The following is a 22,912-nucleotide window of genomic DNA, read 5'->3' as shown; positions in this document are numbered from 1 at the left end:
CCCTGCTCTGCTGACCAGCACAACATCTGAGGCCCCAGAAATTAAGCCCTTATACTTCTACACTGTCTGATCCCAGACTCCATGGGTTTGGTATGCTGGGTAGGAAGCATGACTGTTTAGTGACCATGGCCTACACAGGTATAGATGTTGTCCTCCAGCAGCTGGATAGACACCCGCAGGAGGCCACAAATGGACTGATCCCAGCTTGGGGTTTGGCAAATGGATGTGCTTAAAATCAAGAGGCCAGGAAGGGTACAGGTACTGGAAAGACTGAAAGGTGAGATGGTACAGCAGTAAAGGTGGGTAGATAGGAAAAAGGCAGAGAGGTCAAGAGACAGGTGTCTTCATGAACTTGAAGAGAGATGCAGGGAACAGATGCAGCAATGGGGACAGGAAGATGTGATCAGCAAAAACTTCTCAGTGGAAGTCTTTGAGGTGGGGTAGGGGCAACTCTAGGAGGAGATGGCCAAAGCCAATCTATAACCTGCAGATAGCGGGCTGGATGGGTTGCCCCAGCCTCAACACAGCAGTAGGAGGTTCGAGGTGAGTAGCTAGAGTTCTATAGAGCAGCTCCAGGTAGAGGAGTCAGGCACACATGGAAGAACTCAACCTGAAACCTGTTGTGTAGGATACGGGGTTCCCTAAGGCTGAGGGAGAACTTTTGGGGGAGACACAAAGAACATGGGTTGGGGGTTGCCACACAGCAGGGTGGGGTATAAAGCAAGGGGCATGGGAAGAAGATTAGGGAGTGAGAAGGCCTGAGATAAGATGGAAAGACACAAGGATGGCTTGGCACAACAGAATAGTGTCTAAGGATAACAGGGACACAGTGAGTTCATTTCTTCCTAAGAAGCAGTAAATATGATAATTAAGGCAAAGAGAATTCAATTTAAAACAAATCAACAAAAACATGACAATTACCAAAATGAGCTCAGTCTTTATTAGAGTATCTCTTATAGGTTCCCTATAACATGTGTGTGCACCTTTCCACATGATAGGGCAGCCACCCAGTCCTGGCAGGAACTGATCCTATGGGGTCTTAGTCTTTTGCCCTCACTTATCTCTTTGGAAGGGACTGTGAGAGCCACCACCAAGAAAAGCAGAAGAAATATAAAGTAACTGGAGAAAAGATGATTGAATTACAGGCTGTTTTAAAGGACATCTGTTTCACTGCTTCCTTATCATAACTTAAAATTCTTGTGAATATTGTGTTTCCTCTTGAAATAGGCAAATCTTCCCTTCACATAAGCCAGTGGCAACTGTTAATCAAATCCAATCTCAAAAGCTCCAAATAACCTCAGCATACAAGCCATCTGGTGCAAAATCCCAGGGCAAAGCAGGTTGCCTGCCTGGAGGTGGGGAGAGTTCCTGCTCACCAAAGATGGTTTGGCCTCCCGGGATAGGCAGTTGGCTTCTGTACGCTAGCTAAGAGTCTATCTAGCCCTTTTATCCATCAGCCTCCTGGACAAAGGTCCTAGTCCCAGATCCTTCCCAGGACACCCCTTTATCCTTGAGGCAGGAAGTGAGGAGGCCACCTCCATCTGGCTGATCTCCACCTTCCCCTTGTGATCACTCACTGCATTTATTGTCCCTCATCTCTGAACACATCTGGCCCTTTGCTCCAAACATTGCCATGACCACTGCCTGAAAAGTCCTCCTTCCCTCCCCTTCTCACCTCCATCTCCATATTTTAAACTCTTTTCAGGTTTCACCTATAGGTAACCCCAACCCCACAAACACACCCAGGACATTGACAAGTGACCTTACGCTGCATATCCATGTGCCAGTCATGCTCTCCCATCAGAGGAGGCTCAGTTATAACCCCAATGGGAGCTGCCACACCTTGCCCATGAAGTTTGAGTTAATGTCTGATTGTGCCATTTAAATGATGTTCATTCTCAGCCAGGAGCAATATCACATACCAGTAATTCCAGCAAGTGGGCAGGCTGAGGCAGAAGAATCGCAATTTGGGACTAGCCTCAGCAATTTAGTGAGATCCTGTCTCAAAATAAAAAATAAAAAGTCTGGGGATGTAAGTCAGTGGTAGAGTGCCCCCAGTTCAATCCCTAATCTTGGGAGGTAAAAGTGTTCATTCCCTCTAAAAGGTTAATGTAGAAGAACACAGTGTGGAGGTCTACTGTAGTTTATCTTGTATATAATAAAAATTATATTGGGGCCTAGAAATAACCTTCCTTTCTTTGGCTCATTTTCAGCAACTGGCAAGTCTAGGCCACAAATATGAAACTGGAAAAGCCACAAAGGCCAAATTTCAGGTGTCTAAGTAGACAAGTACTTCCACAATTTGCAGAGGTGACTGAGCGACATAGAAGGGTAAGCTCTAGTTCAGAAGTACTGCTCCAATGGCTGGTCCTGGGCTCTGGGGAAGGCTTACAGCTGGGGTGAGGTTGGCCAGGGAAGGCCATTGTCCCAGCAAGCAGACTCCTCTCTTACTGATGTAGGTGCTCCTTAGGTAGATGTGCCACATCTATTAGAATGACAAAGGCCATCCCTCCTGCAGCCACCTACAGCACATCCTTATATAGAGGAGATGGGGAATGAAGCCCTCTGGGGCCACCACACACATTTCATGGAAACACACGTTGGGGGATTTGGTAATTTGGAGACAGGCTAATTTTTCCCCTTCACTTCTCAAACACCCTAGGCACCTGACCTGTTGATGATTCTGTCATATCAGTTGCTGTGGGCAGGATGATTTACAAGCACTGGGGCACAAACCCCAACAGCAATGCTAGCATGAATGAAATTGGTTGTACACATAGGATACCATAGTTGCTGTATATTGTCAGGTAACCCTCTCAGCAACTGAGGAAGAATTTCACAGATGAGGGAACTGTAGCTCAGAAAGTTTAACCAAGGCCCCAAAGCTAGATAGAGCTTTGGGAGAAGTTTGGCCGACTGCTCATTTCACAGATGAGGAAACTGAGGCACTGAGAAACACGATGACCCACCCAGCATCAGACCTGCCTTTGGGCCCCATCCTCTGTCCATGCTACCACAGAAAATTCCACCAAATTTGGAAAGGGAATAAAGAAATGCAAAGTTAGCCCATAAGGTTAACTCCCAAGCCCTAGAAAGACCCTCAGCACCCCAGTCCCAACCCCCAGATCTCTGCTGGAACCTCTCTAATGTCCCTAACCTATCACTTCCCTCCTATAATGTGTTCTGCTTTGTTTCTCAGACTAAGCAGAAATCAGCCTCACTATTTTCACCCCTGGTTCTGCTTGTACCACAGAAAATAGGTCTATGTCCTCATTAGGAATGCCCTGGTCCTTCTCCCTTCCTCAAACTGTCAAGAGTTCCTTCATCTGTTCCAGTAGTGATGGGTAGAAACCCTAGTCCCCTCCTCCAAGGAGGTATCTGGAGCTGCTGAGGATGTCATGGCATGCCAACCCCACAACAGACCCTTGTTGGGCACTGACCAGTGCCCAGTGCTGGGCTTTAGAGTCACCATGAAAACAAGATATGTAGGTTCTCTTTGCCCTCAAGGAACCTAGGTTTTACTGAGGTTTATTTTGTATATAATAAAACAAGTAAGAAAACAAATCAGTCGATTAATAACTGCAGGTGGCAATGAAGAAAATAACAAGAATAACATGATGGAAATGTCTTGGTAAGGGGGATTGCTTAAAGCCCTGTGAAGTGACATTAAGCAGAGATCTGAAGGATGGGGAACCAGAGGGGCCAAGAATGGGGGAAGGGGTGTCCTAGGCAGAGAGAACAGCATAAAAAGGGCCTGAGGTAGGAGTGGAGTCCAGTGGGTGAGATGAAGAGAAAAAGAGGTTGCCAGCAGGGGCCTGATCACTGGCCAAGGAGGTGGAGTTTGCTTGGAACTTATCGTAAAAAACACTGGCAAGCCACCTGAGGTGGCTTAGGGTATGTGTGTATGTGTTTGTTTGTGTGTACACACACACACATACACACAATATTCCATTTTAACCATTTAGATCATACTTCATATATTCACAATTCCGTACAACCATCTCCTCTCTCTATTCCTACAACATTTTCATCACCCCCAAAAGGAAACTGCATATCCACTAAGGAGTCACTCCCCATGTGACTCCCCCAGCCCCTAGCAACTACTAGGCATTCTTTCTTTATGGATTTTATCTACTCTAGATATTTCAAATTTAAGAAATCATTTAATATGTTGCTTTCTGTGTCTGGCTTCTTCCACTTAACATGATATTTTCAAGACTTGCTCATACTGTTGTGTGTATCAGAACTTCCTTTACATGGCTGAACAATATTTTGTTGTATGAATATTCTGTCTGTCCATTCATCCATTGACGGACAAGTGGAATGTTTCCACCTTTGGGCTATTGTGAATAACACTGCTATTATCATTCATGTACAAATTTATGTTTGAATGCTATCTTCAGTTATTTTGGAAGGAGTAGAATTCTTGGGTCATGGGGGTAATTCTATGTTTAAGTTATTGAGGAACCACCAAACTATTTCCCACCAAGGCAATACCTTCTCTTGTTCCTTTCCCTTCATTCTGGTCCTCCCCTTCGTCCTCTTCTCTTCCTTCTCCTCCTTTTTATAATAACCACCCCACTGGGCATGAGGTGGTATCTCATTATGGTTTTGATTTGCATTTCCTCAATGACTAATAATGTTGATTATTTTTTTCACGTGTTTATTGGCCATTTGTATATCTTTGGAGAAATGCCAACTCAGGTACTTTGCCCTTTTTTAATGGGTAGTTTGTCTTTTTATGATTGAGTTTTAAGGTTTCTTTGTATGTTCTAGATGCTATACCCTTGTCATATATATAATTTGTAAGTATTCTGTCCTATGATGGGGGTCATCTTTTCATTTTTTGATAGACCCTTTGATACTCAAAAAAGTTTTTAATTTTGATGAAGTCAGTTTATATTTTCTTAATTGCAGTTTTCTTAGTGTCATAGTTTAAGAAAATCACTGCCAAATCCTGGGTCATGAAAATTTACTACAATTTTTTCTTCTAACAATTGTATGGTTTTGACTTTTAAATTTGGGTCTCTGGTTTATTTTGAATTATTTTTGTATATGGCATGAAAAAGGGGATCCAACTTCATTTTTTATTTTGTATATGGATATCCAGTCATCTCAGTACCATCTGTTGAAGAAATTATCCTTTAAATGATCTTGGTACTCCTGTTAATAATCAATTGACCATAGATATAGAGCTTACTTATGGATTCTCAGTTCTATCCCATTGATCTCTGTATGACCATCTTTATACCAGTCCCACATTGTCTTGATTACTATAGCTTCATAATGAGGTTTGAAATCAGAAATATGAGTCCTTCAAGTTTTTTCTTTGTCAAGATTGTCTTGACTACTTGGAGTCCCTTGAAATTAATTCCATGTGAATTTTAGGTTCAGCTTTTCATTTCTGTAAAAAGAAACATGGAATTCTGATAAAATTTACATTGACTTTATAGATTTCAAGGAGCAGTTTTTGTTTGAATAGTGTTTTCAGTTCTGAACAATATTATCTTCCAATCTATGAGCATGGGATGATTTTCCATTTATATAGGTCTTTAATTTCTTTCAGCAATGGTTTTTAGTTTGAATTTAGTTGTCATATTTATTCAGTTTTTCTTATATGCTATATAAATAAAATTGATTTCATTTCTTTTGAGGATCATTAATTGCCAGTACATAGAAATACAAGTGATATTTTTGTGTCAATCTTGTACCTTTGCACATTTTCTAAATTTATTTATTAACTATAACTGGTGTGTGTGTGTGTGTGTGTATGTATGTATGTGTGTATGTGTATATTCTTTGAGATTTTTTTTCTATGTGTAGGATCATTTTGTCCGCCAATAGAAAAAGTTTTATTTTTTCCATTCTAATTTGTACTTTTGTTTCCTTTTCTTGCATAATTTTTTATCTAGAACTTCCAATACAGTGTTAAATAGATGTGGTTAAAGTGGGCATCCTTGTTTCTGATCTAAGAAAACTTTTGATCTGAGTATGACTTTAGCTATAGGTTTTTCATACATGTCCTTTATTGTTTTAAGGAAATTACCTTTCATTCCTATTTTGTGTTTTTATTATGAAAGAGTGGCTATATGCTAAATCCTTTTCTTTTGCATTAAGCTGAGATAATCATGTTCTTTGTTTTCCCTTCAAATTGGTATACTACATTAATTGACTTTATTATATTGAACCACCTTTTGCTTCCTATGATGAATCTCACTTGGTCATGGTGCATAATATTTTTAATACACTGTTGGATTTTTGCTTGCCAGTCTTTTGTTAAGGGTTTTGAGTCTATATTCATAAGAGATAATAGTCTATAGTTTTCATTTCTCATGATATTCTTGTGTGTATTTGTTATCAGTTTGAACTCACAGAATAAGAAATGTTTCTTCCTCTTTAATTTTTTGGGAAGATTTTGGGATAGAGTGGTATAAATTCTTTAAATTATTGCTAGAATTCACCAGTGAAGCCATCCTGTCCTGGGCTTTCCTTTGTTGCAAGATCATTGATTACTGATTCAATAATCTATTTATTGTAGGTCTATTGAGATTTTTCTATTTTTTCTTTACTCAGTCTTGGTAATATTTTTGCTCTAGAAATTTGGTCACTTCATCTAGGTTATCTAATTTGTTGACAGGCAATTTTCATAGTATTTTCTTATAGTTCATTTTTATTTCTGTAAGGTCAATAGAAATGTCACCACCACTTTCATCTCGAATGTTAGTAATCTGTTCTGTATCCTTACCCTTCTGAAGGCTATCCCCTTGGAAACACAAGCTATGTGCTGCATCTCATGAAATGAAGGTAGGTGAGGCTGTTACTTTAGGGGTTCCCACATCCCCTAAAGCAAGTCCAGACTACCAGTCTCTCATACTGTCAGCTGAATTAGCAAGCACTTCTCCCCAATCACAAAAGAAACCCTTCCTACTGGCTGTCCCAAGAAAATTGTTTTATGGTAATTAATCCAGTAAATGCTACAAACTACATTATTTTCAGGATGTTTCTCGAAAATGAAGCAATTTCATTCATTCATCCATTCTTAGAAAAAAAGAAGGCAGAAAGAAGAAATTAGTTCTTTGGTAAGTAGCAGTGCATCCTCACTTGGCCAACATGGCTGTCCTGAGCTTAGCCACATCTGTCACCACAGTGGCTCTCAACAGGCATCCCAAGCTAAGACCACAGGTCCTACAGGGGTTCTTAGCATATCCCTTGCTTGATATGACCCCAACCCCCTCCTTCATGGAGAGATGGAGTGGTACCCTGGGTAATACATCCCAAGATCAACATCATCATTGACATATCAGAGTTGCATGAGTGTTGACCCCAGGGAGAATAATCACTGAGCAGGGAGACCTATTATGGTTTGAATATGTCCCCTAAACTTTATGTGCTGGAAACTTAATCCACAAAGTCAAAAGTGAATGGTATTTGAGAGGTGCGATCTTTGGAAGGTGATTGAGGTGGATTAATATATGAATTAATGTATTCATGGTTTAATGTGTTATTGTGGGAGTGGCTTTGTTATAAAATTGAGTTTTCTCTGGCTTGCTCTGTCTTGCCAAGTGATGTTCTCCACTATGTTATGATGCCACAAGAAGGTCCTCATCAAAAGCTGAGGAGATGCTGGTATCATGCCATTAGACTTCCCAGCTTCCAAAGCCTTGAAATAAATAAATCTCTATTCTTTATAAATTACCACCTTTTCAGGCATTTTGTTATAGCAACAGAAAACAGAATAAGACAGAACCCATACTCCAAATGGGTGAGATTAAAAAAAGAAGGCCATATTGATATTAGGTGCCCTTCAATGCACATTGAGAAGCTAGCACTGGGGGAGAGACCATAACTTGGGGAGATAGGGCCCAGGATGTTGACAAATGTCACTAGTCCCTCTCATCCTGTCTTATGCTAAAGCTCCTTACACAGAATCCAATGTCTCCCCACCCAGGCTGTGAGATAATCCTGGTGAGTAAGGGCTGTGGCTCCTCCCCTATAACCCTGTCTCCCCAGAAATACTACACAGGTCTGTAGAAACACATGTCATTTTGCTTACAACTTAAGAAAGATCACAGCTGCCCAACCCCTGCTCCCAGTTTGTGTAGACACATTTTTCAATCATCAGAAACATTTACTATGGCTCTGGATGCACAAGGTGGTAGGGAGGTGAGTGTCTCACAGTCTGAACTGGCATCTCACAATACAACCCCCTATGGAAGGCAGTTGGACAATACATCACAGAATTACAAACATACACTCCCATTGACCCAGCAACTTGAATCCTAGTATGTTGTATTTACATAAGTGTGAAATGAAATGCTTACATGTTGCAACACAGTGTATCGTTAAAACATTGGCAAAAACCTAAATCAACTATTTCATCAACAGGCTTTGGGTTAAATAAACTACAGTACATCTATACAATGAAAAATCACATTGCTGTGAAAACAAAGAGGAAGTTTTTAGGAACTGATAAGGAAAATTTTAAAAAATATACTGCTAAATGTAAAAAGCAAGGTAGAGCACTGCATTTATTTACAAATAAGCACCGATTTGGGCATCTATGTAAAGATGCATGAAACTCGTACCTCTAGTTTCTTCTGGGTCAGAGAACAGGGTAGGTGGCTGGGAACAGGTACAAAGACAGACTTTATTCATAGGCTTTTGGAGCCATTGGTTTATAAATTATATAAAAACACTGCATATTAAAAACTAAATTTATTAAAGTAAAAAGTAAAACATCTTGCTCAGAATATCTGAGTTTGGTGTCTCACCATGGCAAAGACAGCAGCTCTGGCTAAACATCTAAAAAATCTTCACCAAAGAGACGATGGGAAAAAAGTCTGGCCCAAGTCACAGAGGCACAATCCTGGACTCCCACCCTAGACTGCTGAGTATGGGCCTGAGGCACCATAGCACCTGAAATGTCTGCTGAAGTCTGGCAACCAGACTTGTCCAGGGAAAGATCACACAGCCCCTGCCCCCATAAACATTTGCATCCCAAAGACTGCTAGCCACCTGTGACGGACTTGGCAGAGTGGCTGGGTATCTATCTTACTGCTAAGGAAGGATGAGTTGTGTAGGAAAGGCACAAATACAACCTGACCTTCTAGGTTGGTTCAGACTAGCCGGGGTCTCCTGGTCACCACTGTCCCCCAAATGCTTTCAATTTCCACTCCTTTTAAACCCATGACACCACTCATACACACCCCTACATCAACCATTCACTACCTGAATGGGACCTCATCACACGAACAGCCTTGGCTTTGGCCAGCTCCAGGACGGTGATCCACTGCTGCCGTTCCACCTCTGAGTTGGCCTTGAGGTGGTAACTTCTTGCCCCACTCATCAGCAAGATACCACAAGACTCTTCAGTATCAATATGTGCAGTGGCCAGGTTGATGGTTCCACGGCAAGTGTGGGCCATTTCACCCTGGTTTCTGTAGAATACAAGAGAAGGCATGAGGTGAGGCTCCCAGACTCAGTGTCTTCCAGACTCAAGAAACCCTCAAGGCACATTCTCAGAATCTCAGACCCTAAGATCTAGAAGAGGCCCTGGAGTCACAATTTGTAGATGATGCCTGTTGAGTCTGATTGGTCATCACTTGGTTGAGAAGAATTCTGAGGCCATGTCTGCCTACAGTGGGCAGAGTGATAGAAGAATGAGAGCCCACAGTGGTGTCATATGCAAGGTATGTCTGCTGTGTTGTAAGCCCTGGCAGAATCAGGAAATAGCAAAAAGGAGTGACTTCTCAGGGTTACACAAAGCACAGCAGGCCTCACTCTCCCTGCTAGAATCTTTCCACTAAGTTTCAGAACCACTGAGTTAGAGCAGGGTGATACTGGATGACCAGAGTCTAAGGGAGGCACCTCCCACTTGGAACAACCTAGGAATATCATCGTCTCTTCTGTTATATCAGAGACCCATCGAGCAAAATTACCACCATTCTCTGGCTCTACCACAGATGAGTTGAAGGTGCTGGCTAGGATTACATAGTGCTACCTCATGACAAGGAACCAAATCTTTTGCTAGTTACAGGATTATGGAGCTAATGGTAGTAAAATAAGGGAAAGTGGAGGTGACTAAAGCATGTGCCATTTCCAACTGTGACTGATGTCTGAAAACTGAGGTCCAACTATCATGACTAGATCTATTTAACTCACTCAAAGCAAACTCTACACAAAACACCAAATCTTTTTTCCATAGAGTGTGTTACAAAAGAAAGAGAAATTGGTCAGCATATGATACTTCCAGTGGCAGGAGTTCATTTGGCAGTTTTCTGCTGTCCTTGAATGCTTATTGATTATTTCTGGCTGTTTATCATCTGTCATGTTCTTTATTCTTCTACCTGTTCTAAAGTCAAATGGTTTTTTATGGTTCCAAGAGATAGGTATGAACCATTTCCCCCCTGGTTTCTGTGGGATGCAAGAGAATAAGACATCTTTTGTTTGAACAGTAGTTTCCCTTTTTGATTCTCTTCTGCTTTGCGAAAATGACAAATAGGTTAAGGAAAGCCCAGCTCTTGGGTCCTGGCATCTTTTGATGAAACGAAATTCACTTTAACTGATAACAATAGCCAAGTTTCCATAGCTGCTGGAAGTCTAATGTTTTTATATTTAAAGTCATTTTAGGGTAGAGATTGTTCAGGTGCTAAATAGTGTAGTGCCTAACCATAAAGGACACTGTGGATTAATTCAAAAAGAAGGACATGGACTACTGATCTAGGCAGAGGGAATAGCAGAAGCAAAGATCATAAGATAAAGAGGAGTTTATTTTTTTATTTTTTAATTTTTTAAATTTTTTTTATGGTGGTTGTGCTAGGGATTGAACCCAGGGCCTTGTGCATGTGTGGTAAGCACTCTACCAATTGAGCTATATCCCCAGCCTGAGTTTTAAACTTTTGAAGAATAGAAAGACATTCTGTGGCCAGAATATTGAGAATAAAAGAGTGGACAATCTTAGAGTGGTTTTGATTTGCATTTCTCTAATTGCTAGTGATGATGAACATTTTCTCATATATTTGTTGATTGATTGTACATCATCTTCTGAGAAGTGTCTGTTCAGGTCCTTGGCCCATTTATTGATTGGGTTATTTGTTTTTCTGGTGCTTAGCTTTTTGAGTTCTTTATAGACCCTAGAGATTAGTGCTCTATCTGATGTGTGAGGGTTAAAGATTTGTTCCCAAGATGTAGGCTCTCTATTCACCTCACAGATTGTTTCTTTTGCTGAGAAGAAGCTTTTTAGTTTCAGTCCATCCCATTTATTGACTCTTGATTTTAATTCTTGCACCAAAGGAGTCTTATTAAGGAAGCTGGGGCCTGATCCCACATGATGAAGATTAGGGCTTACTTTTTCTTCTATTAGACACAAGGTCCCTGGTTTTATTCCTAAGTCCTTGATCCATTTTGAGTTGAGTTTTGTGCATAGTGAGAGATAGGGGTTTAATTTCATTTTTTTGCTTATGGATTTCCAGTTTTCCCAGCACCCATTTGTTGAAGAGGCTATTTTTCTCCAATGGCAGCTATTATGAAGACAAACAACAATAAGTGTTGGTGAGGATGTGGGGAAAAAGGTACATTCGTGCACTGCTGGTAGGACTGCAAATTGGTGCAGCCAATATGGAAAGCATATAAGGAGATTTCTTGGAAAATCAGGAATGGAACCACCATTTGATCCAGCTATCCCTCTCCTCGGTCTATACCCAAAGGACTTAAAAACAGCATACTACAGGGACACAGCCACATCAATGTTTATAGCAGCACAATTCACAAGAGCTAAACTGTGGAACCAACCTAGATGCCCTTCAATAGATGAATGGATAAAAAAATGTGGCATATATACACAATGAAATATTACTTAGCAATAAAAGAGAATAAAATCATGGCATTTGCAGGTAAATGGATGGAGTTAGAGAAAATAATGCTAAGTGAAGTTAGCCAATCCCCAAAACCAAAATGCCGAATGTTTTCTTTGATATAAGGAGGCTGATTCATAGGGGGATAGGGAGAGGGAGCATGGGAGGAATGGACAAACTCTAGATAGGGCAGAGGGGTTGGAGTTATAAATGATGGTGGAATATGATGATGGAATATGATAATAATATACATTATTATCCAAAGTACATGTATGAGGACACGAATTGGTGTGAATATATTTTGTATACAACCAGAGATATGAAAAATTGTGCTCTATTAAAAAAAGTGGACAAGAGGAAAATTAAACTAGAAAATCAGGGAAGGGCCAAGTGCAGTGGCCCAGCTACTTAGAAAACTGAGGCAGAAGGATCGTAAGTTCAAAGCCAGTCTAAGCATCTTTTCTTTGGGGAGGGGCACTGGGGATTGAACTCAGGGGCACTCAACTACTGAACCACATCCCCAGCCCTATTTTTGTATTTTTATTTAGAGACAGACGGGTCTCACTGAGTTGCTTAGTGCCTCGCTTTTGCTGAGGCTGGCATTGAATTCACAATCTCCTGCCTTAGCCTCCCGAGCCCCTGGGATTACAGGTGTAAGCCACTGTACCAGACCAGTCTAAGCATCTTAATGAGGATATTTCAAAAATAAAAAATTAAAATTGTTGGAGGTATAGCTCAGTAGTAGAGCATTTGCCTAGCAATCACAAGACACTGGGTTCAAGCACTACAGAAATAAATAAATAAATAATAAAATACAAGTAGGTAGGGACCAAATAAGGTACCTTGCAGGCTACATGAACTTACTTATGAGGCTAAGCAGGAGGATCACAAGTTCAATGCTAGCCAGGGGAACTTAGCGAAACACTGTCTCAAAATACAAAAAGGTCTGGAGGTGTGATTCAGTGAAAGCACTTGCCTAGCATGTACAAGGCCCTGGGTTCAATTTCCATTACCACAAGTAGTAGTTGTAGTAGTTGAAGTAGTAATTATAAAACCCAGGAGTCCATACTGATGTAAGTAAATAATTGGAAGAAATAGATAAATGGGTGAAAAGGTACAGATATTCCTTAATAAATGTAGATGGAATTACAGTCATAGAAAAATCACGAAATATGGGGCTGTAGCTGTAGCGTAGTGGTGGAGCACTTGCCTAGCATACCCAAAGCACTAGGCTCAATCCCCAGTACCACATTTAAAAAAAAAAAAAGGAGTTCTGGAATTGATTGTAAGATAGAAAAAAACAAGACTTGAAAAACTAGTGAAATTCAAATGAAGTCTGGAGCTTAGGTAGTAGAATTATTATAATGATAACCTCCTTGTTTTGATCAATTATACTTTGGTGATGTTGACTTCAGGGAAAGCTGCACTATTTTCGTAACTTTTCTATAAATCTAAGTTATTTCAAAACAAAAACAATTAATCCTGCTATCACCTCCTTCCCAGAGTCATAGCTGATACAAAGTCTTAGAGCTCAAATTTGAACTTACCTGTCTTCAGGCTCAGTGACTGGCTTGGAGATAGTCCCAATCAGTGAAGGGCAGAAGCCCAAATACCCATCAGGATCTGGTTCTAGACTAAACTAAATGGAGGCATTTTAAAAATCATTAACCCAAGAGTAGAGTGGAGAGCAAAGCTGAGGGAGGAAGGGAATACCTCCCAGTCTAGATGGGAGATAGAAAGAGTTTGTTGTTTATTTCTGCAGTTCTGGGATTGAACCCAGCACTGTGTGCATGCTGGGAAGTTTGAAACCCATAGGAGGGAAAAAAAAAGAAGGAGGAGGAGGTGGAAAACAGTGCTAATGAAGAAGCCAATGCTTCATTCATGCCAAATTGTCCCTTCATTTCTAGACTTGCATGAAAAGCCACAGTGGATACAGGAGATAAATGGGACAAATAAATCCCCTTTCTGTTCTTCCCTATGTGGACTTCTCCAAGGTATGTTTTCTCCTTGTGAACCTTATAGGAAAGTCCAGGTCCTGAGCAAAAATGCTTGCTGAGTGTATGGTTTGGATCTGGAATGTCACCCAAAGTCTTACGTTGAAAGCATAGTCCCTGCTGTATAAAGTTCAGAGCTTGCAGGCAATGATTGGATCGTAAGGATTCTTACCTTATCAGTCATAGCTGAATGGACTACTGGGAGCTGGGACCTAGTGGGAGGGAATAGGTCATTGGGAGCATGACCTGGAAGGATTTAATTTCTCCAAAACCCCAGCTTCTTCCTTTCTCTGCTTCCTGATTACCATGAACTGATCAGCTTTCTTCTGCCCTACCCTTCTACCGTGATGTTCTGCCTCACCAGGCCCAGAGCAATGGAGCTGGCTGACCATGGACTGAGACCTCTGAAACCATGAGTTAAATAAACTTTTCCTTGCTGTGATGTTCTTGTCAGGTATTTTGATCACAGTGTTGCAAAGCTGACTAACAAACTGAGTAACCATGGTGTCTCTCTGTAGCTCACTTCTAGATGTGAAATGACATCTAGCAAGGAAATGCACTGCAGGTTCACTTTGATTTGTCCTCTGCCTCACTTGCTGTTGCTGGCTCACTGCTCTGGGACTACATCTCCCAAACAAAGTGTCAGGTCTTTCATCTTTGCCTTGGGCTATGCTTCCCAACCTTCACCAAAAAAAATGTCCAAGGCAAGAAAACAAATGACAAGCCAGCAAGTTTGAATTCAGACACATAGAAAAAGCTACAACTCTGGAGCAAAGCATGTAGGCTGATATGTAACTTTCATTCAATGCTAGCTCAAGTTGACCATGATTCACTTGGTTAATTCCCATCCAACCTTCCATGTTCGAATTCAGCAAGCACTTTCTGTGGGCTACTCTATAAAGGAACCATGCTAGAGACACTAGGATGGGGCGGGGTGCGTGGGGTATAAAGGTAAATATGATACATTTATCTGGCCTCTAAGAACAACCAATTCTGTAAGGTGACAGTGATATAAATTGCAAGTCACTGTTTAACAATGAGTGGAAGGAAATAAATTCAAAATAAATGGGGTACCTGCCTCATGAAAATTCACTTATATTTACCTGCTTTATTGAATGTATGTTATACTCCAATGAAAAGTTGAAAAGAGAAACCCCAGGTGACCTTGATGGACAGCTGATGGAAATACAATGTGAAATTCCTTAAATAAAAATTTATCAACTTGTGCCAGGTGCACTGAAGCATGCCTACAATCCTAGTGACTCAGGAGACTGAAGCAGGAAGATCATAAGTTCAAGGGCAGTCTTAACAACTTAAGGAGACTCTATCTCAAAAAAAAAAGAGCTGGGGATGTAGCTTGGTGGTATAGCACATCTGGATTCAATTCAATGCTCAGTATACAAAATAATAATAATAATAATTATTATTATTATTATTATTATTATTATTATTATTATTTAGAGAGGGCCATGAAGCCAGCCATAATCTTTCAACCTCTCTTAGGTCAAGGGGATGCTGTTAAGATCTTCTCTGGTTGACATAAAGAACCTCTTTTTGTTCATTCTACTGACCTCATCCTGAGGGTATACCATCTAAGTCTCATAGGAAATAATCACTTAAGAAGTGATAGAAAGGTAGAAATTCTCCTCCCTGTTCCAGATGCAAAGACTGGAATGCAGAAACGGGCACCTCCCTGTAGGTCCTGTGGGGACCATGCCCCTACATCAGGCCCACCCACCCACCGTTAGCTTTGCCTTTTACCCACTGGGCTGTGCAGACTTGTCCCCCAGGTTTCATTTATACTCTCAAAACCATCGAAGCTCGTCAGATAGCACCATTTGGAAAATTCCCAATATTACAAATGCCTGATGTTACCATCAAACAGAAGCCTCCACTGTGTCATGTCATCTCCCTTCAGAGATGACACTGTCACTGTGAGACATGACATTGTTTCATTTTTCTTCTGGCCTCATTATTTGACAGTTAAAGTTCCCTTGAGAAATGCTAAATAAATTCTGCTATGAGGACATTTCTGATGTAATTTTTTAAATGAAAATAAAATGGAGGCTTAGAAGCCATTCTCCTGGTGCTGAAAATACAATTTTGTGAAATGTTTACCCAAAAAAGATGACAGACAGTAACTTATAAAATACAACATTTTTATCAATGCAACTCACATCTGCAATAGTGCCTCACTTCCTATGGGGACCATCACAAATATGACTCTTGATGTTCACAGGGGCCCACAATGTAAGCAAAGCAGACATTCATTTGTTTAGACATTTAATGTTTAGACATTCGCTTATCTCATATGGAAGGCACATGTCAGAGGGAATTAGCCACATTTTACAGTTAAAAATAAAAAAAATACAGGTAAGAGATCAGGAAAAGATAAAAGATGAAGCTCTGGCACATAGAACTAGTCAACATCAAGGCCAGAACTAGAACCAGGTTTATTAGCCACCAGCACAGGGCTCTTACCATGGAGAATAGTGGAGTAGCTATCCAGAAATAATGTTTCGGTTTACTTGGTTTTTGTATCTATAACTTACAAGCTAAAACATAATTTCCATGAGATATGGTTCCAGTCTGTCTTGTCCCTATCTTGTCAGAGATAACATGGTAAGAGCTCTGGTGACATGCTAGCAAAGTAAATTAATGCATGAGTGTTATACATAAGCAGCAAAACAGGCCCAGGAAGGTGATCTGGCTCAAACCCAGAGCTCAGTGACACCAATCTAAGTGTCATCCCCACCCAAAGTTCTGCCAAACTCCCATGCTTAAAGGGAAATAACATGATAATAACACACCACCCAATTAGTACCACTCACTGAAAATCCATCAGATCCATTTTATGGTCCCACCAAAATGTTAGAACACCATGTACAACCTAGCAATATTTAAGGTGGTTCCCAAGATCATTAAGTAGAAAGCCTGTCACAGAATATTAAAGAAATGTTTAATCTCCCAAATTTAGGCTGAAAAATGTCAAGTGGAAAATGGATGAACATGACATTTTTCTACAACAAAAAGAACAGACTGTGGTATTTTTCCATGTTATTAACGTTTTGGAATGCATGACTGATGAGGATAAAGTCTCACCCTTAACTCACCAAGCAGGACTCAAATCTCCATCATGCCCCCTGTTTCTCTCTCAAATCAATCCACTTTGCTCCAGCTGCCCTCGCTCACCACTGCTCTAAGCCATGGTCATCTCTCATCTAGAAAGTACCCATAGCCTCTTTATCAGTCTCTCTGAGACTCCCTTTACCCCTTCCAGACAATTCCTGCACTGCGTCTTTCTAAAACTTCATGCCAAGCCTGTCAACATTCTGCTTAAACACCTTTCAATTACTTCTATTTCTTTAGAATGAAGACTTACCAGTTCTTTCTGGCTGTCTCGTTCCTGTCTGCTGCTTCCAAGCATACAATGTCCCTATGCCTATGAGCTTGCCCTATACCTATGCTGTTCCCTCTACCTGCATGCTGTTCCCTCCATGTGTACACTCTTTCACTGCCCACTTGTTTACCTTATTCTGCATGCCAGTTGAAATTTCACTTTTTCCAAGAGCTTTTCTTACATTCCCTGCCAAGCTCCTACACTCCTTGGGGTCCCTCCTTTAGTGTTCCTACATATCCTATTTGGATTGCCTTTTAATCTGTCTGACTCAGGGCTAATGGTTGTCTAATTCACTGCTGTATCTCCAGCTGCCAGCAATGTCAGCCACATAGTTCATGTTCAATAAATATTTGTCAAGTGAATCAACTCAATTTTAAATACCTTTAATTTGATCACAAAGACTGCAGCTCTCCAATGAAAACAGTACTTAAATATAAGGTGTTTCTTATAATCAAGATGGTCTTAAAATATATTTGGTAAAGCAACTGTAAACTTCCAGAGTTTATTATTACTAACATTAGCCTAAGATGGTTCCAGATCTCCACAGGGACAAAGGGCAGATGTGTTCCGGAAGCTTTCACTCATGACCTGATGCCCATTAAAAGTATCACAAAACCTGGATGAGCCTGGGTTCGCCCCCCCCCCACCACCCCTAGTCACAACAGGAACTTAGGCTACCTTTGCTAAAAAGCACAGACTCTTCACTTGGGCCTCCTGATGCCTGATGGGTAACTTAAAGAAGGATAAAGGCTTGGCATCTCTTCCTTTTTGTGTCTTGAACTTTGTGTCAGATTTCTGCTCAGCTCTGCATGTAGGCATGTTAATCATTTCAGTTAATCTGTGTAAAAACTGATAATTCATGGTTTATTAGCCCTAAATTTCCCTAACATACTTTCTTTCCCTTCAAGACTGAGATACCAAGATAAGGGTAACTAAAATATTTTCAAGATTTGCAGGGACTTTCAACTGCCAGCTTTTACGACATTCTGTTCCAGCTCCTGGGAGCAATGCCTAGATATTTCCAATCATTGCTCTAAACTGCAGTCACCTTGGATTCCAGGATCAGCGGAGTCTCATAAATAGATCACCCACCCTAAGTGACAGCAATTACTCCATGACAAGAACTGTGGCTGTTCCTCCCACACCCCAAGTAGGAGGAGCAATCATCTCATGGGAACTGGATTGCCCTCTCAAGTGATAAGGACTTCAGAGCCTCCTGGAAAAGTCAGAACTGTGATAATGATCAATTAGACCCTAGCCCCTGTCAGCAACCCAGTAAAAGGCTTATCCTTCTCTGATGTGATGAGCAGCCTAATCTCTCTCTCCCCTCTTCTTGAGGTAACCCCTACCCCCATTAAACCTTTGCCTGGTGTGTTTGTACTTCTTGGCCCAGTTTTCATTTCTATAGTCACCAGTTCAGAAGTCCCTATCTCTGGTATCAAATCCACTTAAAAAATAAGTAATAGCTAAGCAATACATGCAATTAAGTTTTCCTATCCCTGTTAGTCTGAGGAGTTTTTTTTAAATATTTATTTTTTAGTTTTAGGTGGACACAATATCTTTATTTTATTTTTATGTGGTGCTGAGAATCGAACCCAATGCCTCACCCATGCTAGGGGAGCACGCTACCACTTGAGCCACAACCCCAGCCCCAGTCTGAGGAGTTTTTAAAAATGCTCATCCTAAACACTTCAGCTATTTCTATAGAAGGTTTAACAGTGAGTCTCTTCAATGATATAAAGTATCAGCAAAGAAATAGAAGATTAAAAAAAGAATCAGATAGAAATTGTACAACCAAAAAACATAACAACCAATTTTATAAAAACTCAATAACGTGTTCAACATCAGAAGGAATGGACAGAAGAAAATTTCAGTTACCTTGAAGATAGAAACTACCCGGTCTGAACAACAGAAATGAAATGGATTGGGACGAAAAAAGTGAACAGAGCCCTGTGACCCATGGGATTACAACAAAAGATCTAACATTCGTGTCAAAGGGTCCCAGGAGAAAAAGAAGAAAGAATGTGGGGCAGGACAAGTATTTGAAGAGATAATGTCTGAAATCTCCCCAAATTTAGCAAAATATACAAATCTATAAATTTAAGAAGCTGAACAAACAAACTTTTTAGGTTAACAATAACAAGATAAACTCAAAGACATTCATGCCAATATCTATCATAATCAAACTTCTAGAAATTAAAGACAAAGAAAAAAGCTCTTGAAAGCAGAGGGTCAGGAGCAATGCCTTTCCTAGGGAGAAAGCATTTTTTTAAAATATTTTTTTAGTTGTAGTTGGACACAATGCCTTTATTTTATTTATTTATTTTTATGTGGTGCTGAGGATCAAACCCAGTGCCTTGCTGAGCCAGGGAGAAAGCATTTTGAATGACAAAAGATTTCAGCAGGAAACCAGAGAGACCCAAAGGGAGAGGCACAATATTTTTCAAGTGTTGAAAGAACCAAAATTCTAAATCCAGTGAAAACATCTTTTGGGAATGAAGGGAAAATGAAGATATTGCCAGATGAAGGAAAACTGAGAATTTGCCACCGGCAGATCTACCCTAAAAGAAAGGCTGGAGGAAGTTATCTAAGAAGAAAATGTGTGCCAAAAGAAGGAATCTGGGAACATTAGGGAAGAAGAAGGAATATGAGAGCAAAAAAATGGGCTGTGTCTGACAGTTGAAGCAAAAATTAAATCTCTGTTTACTGGGGCTCAGAATGCGTGTGTGTAGATTTCTGCTAGAAATTCAACCATTCCCATATTAACCAAGCCATTGGGTAAACAAATGTTTGATGAGGGGAAATTTCTGTTATAGAATCATTCCCGCTAATAATTGGAAAAGTGTTGAGAGCCACTGCCCGGCCGGTCAGTATGATGCCTGGCATTTGCCAGAGGGAATGTTTGAAAGGTGACGCCAGCGAACCATTGAGATGATGATTTGAGTTAAGCTATATATAACTGCTGTGATGCTGGATTGATTGTATTGTATATTTGACCTTTACAGTCGGGCAATGGGGCGGCTCTTGCTGCCTCGGGCACCCGCTGCTTTGGAGTTCTCACACTACTTTGGAGTTCTCGCTGGATTCCTGGAGGGTTCTCGCTGGTTGGGGAAGGTCCGGAGGAGGGATTTCCGGCTGGTGTGCCTGGAGGAGCCGTGTGGGTGGCGTTAGAGACAGATTCACGGGGAGCATGTGTGGAGTGTGCCTGTGGAGTTTGGAAATAAAGTTTGTTCCTGCTTGAGTGGCTCATGATTTGTGCCCAGCCAGACTGCGGCAGAAAAGGAATGATTGAATATCATCATTTTACAACCCATAATGAACTAATGGGCCTAGGAAATCATCATAATCACTGTTGATGTGAGCATTGGTAGGGGGCTTGGACAATATGTGCTTCCCATCAAAATATCAGGTGCTCAATAGTAGAGCACTTGCTTGGCATGCTCTGTCTAGATCCTGCATTCAACACCCAATACCACACACACAAAAAAAAAAATTTAAGAAAAAGGAAAAAAGCTGATGTCCACAGGGCCGAGTCATAATAGGAAACTATAAAAAATTATAAATCAATGGGTAAATTTTAATATTGATTGAATATTTTATAACATTAGGGAATTACTGTTAACTTTTAAGGCATGTTAATACCATTTTTATTAAATATATTTTGAAAACTTCATCTCTAAAGATATACATACTAAGTATTTAATCAATGAAAGCTGTATCTGAAAAATTTTTAAAAGAAAGAAAGTTCAGTCTGGAATTTGCTTCAAATTAAGTGGGGACAAGGAGCCCATCCACTGAACCTAAAGAGAAATCTACTGACACAGGGTAATGGAGACAAGGACTATTCACTATGGACCTCTCCATTTTTGTATATCTTAAAATTTTCATAACAAAAAATAAAATCCCTAATTATTATACTTTAAATCTTTCCCATGTGTAGTTCTGAACAACTTCAGTGATAAAAAGGAGCCTGTGAGTCCCAGGAGCCAGGCCCAGGAATGGGGCTATGTGCCAAGTGTCTAATAAGGAAAAATATGGAGATGGCAGGATCCCTAGGGCACATGGCTAGATCTATTCTGAGCAAAGTTGTAGGCCTGTAAATCTAGATTCTCCTACACATAACAAGTCAAGATACTTGCCCCCATTTTTTTTTAATCATCACACAATTTCTGTAGCTGCAGTCACAACCTATAGGATTCTTCGTTCCACAAGTGACCTTTGTTTAAAAATCCAGCAGAGAGCCGGGTGCCTTGGTACATGCCTGTAATCCTAGCAGCTCAGGAGGCTGAAGTGGGAGGATGGTGAGTTCAAAGCCAGCCTCAGCAAAAGTGAAGCACTAAGCAACTCAGTGAGACCCTGTCTCTAAATAAAATACAAAATAGGGCTGGGGTTATGTTCAGTGGTCAAGTGTCCCTGAGTTCAATCCTCCATACCACCCCCCTAAAAAACCCTAGCAGAGAGAAAAACAGACCAAAGAAAATCCAAAACAAGAAAATCAGTTACTAATCAAGAAAAAACCTGATATGTCAAGAATTAGTGATCAGTGTAGAAATAATACCAAATTTAACATAAGATTAATTACAAATTTAAACCCTTAAATTAAAATATGAGCTTAAAGATCTGACAGAGGGTCATATTATTTATTCAGGAATTTACTTCCTCTCTTCGTGGCTTCCAATATTATAGGACTGGCATTAATTTAGATGAAATAATCTGATGTCAAAATGACTCCCACCAAACTTCAATCGACACATAAAGGACAGTTAAACTGTTAAAATATGACAATAGCCTGGCAAAACCAAAGCCCCCTCACTAAGGATAGTTGCAGACTCCCAAAATAGAGTCTGCATTTGAACCCCTCATCCTTGCTTGTCATATTCATTCTTTAATTCAGTCAACATGACATTTAGTGATGGCCTGCTGAGGGCCAAGCCAGGCACTGTGTTTATTTATTTTTTCAGTCTGTAGTTGGCTGAATATGTGATTAAAGAATCTGTGGATACAGAGGACTGACTATACTTCAAACATCATTTTTTTTGTGTGTGTAGTACTGGGAATTGAACCCAGGGCCTCAAACATGCTAGGTAAGTGCTCTACTATTGAGTTATATCCTCAGACCTTTTAAACTTTATTTTGAGCCAGGGTCTGGCTAAGTCAGGCACTGGGTTTAGAATAATGAATGAGATAGACAGGCCCAGGCCTCCATGGGGCAGCCACTGTCCTGGGCCCCCCATAACATCCAATAACGTTGTATCACCCTTCCACCATTTGGAATGAGTGGGGGGAAGTCTTATCACCAGATAGGGTACCAATGTTCTGTCAGGCTATTCCCCAAAGAGGTCTTAACTATGTCTTCCTCACTCTCTGGCAAATCTGGCAAATCTAGCCCTGTTTTCCTGAACTGTGACTAATAAGCAGGACTGAGGGGGTTAGACAGGAGGCTCTAGCTAATTAAGCATCCATACCACAAAAATCTTTACAGCACAAACAATGCTTTCACCTATGAAACAGTTTACCAAGTACTTCTTCCTGGTTTTCTTCAAACAGGCAACCAGGGCTGCTTACAGATAAGAGAGAGAGAGAGAGAGAGAGAGAGAGAGAGAGAGAGAGAGAGAGAGAGAGAGATGAGCAGCTATGCCATTTTGCATTCCGAAACCTTTGCAATG

At 40.6% G+C, this 22,912-nt stretch overlaps 1 protein-coding gene across 2 annotated transcripts in view; it reads right to left on the bottom strand.

Annotated features, from left to right (window-relative positions):
- The window catches only part of Osbp2 (oxysterol binding protein 2), a 178,277-nt gene that overhangs the window by 139,244 nt on the left and 16,121 nt on the right, over window positions 1-22,912 (bottom strand). Inside the window, exon 2 of one of the 2 annotated variants that reach the window (XM_048798235.1) lies at window positions 9,229-9,437. The exons of the other annotated variant lie outside the window; for it this stretch is intronic. Coding sequence (XP_048654192.1) covers window positions 9,229-9,437 — 209 coding nt within the window. The remainder of the gene's footprint in view (window positions 1-9,228; window positions 9,438-22,912) is intronic. 2 annotated transcript variants of the gene reach the window in all.

The sequence above is a fragment of the Marmota marmota genome, unplaced genomic scaffold (genome assembly GCF_001458135.2).
Source record: "Marmota marmota marmota unplaced genomic scaffold, marMar, whole genome shotgun sequence".
NCBI lineage: Eukaryota > Metazoa > Chordata > Mammalia > Rodentia > Sciuridae > Marmota > Marmota marmota.
The sequence above is the reverse complement of the archived record's forward strand: the minus strand, read 5'-3'. Positions and strand labels throughout refer to the sequence as shown.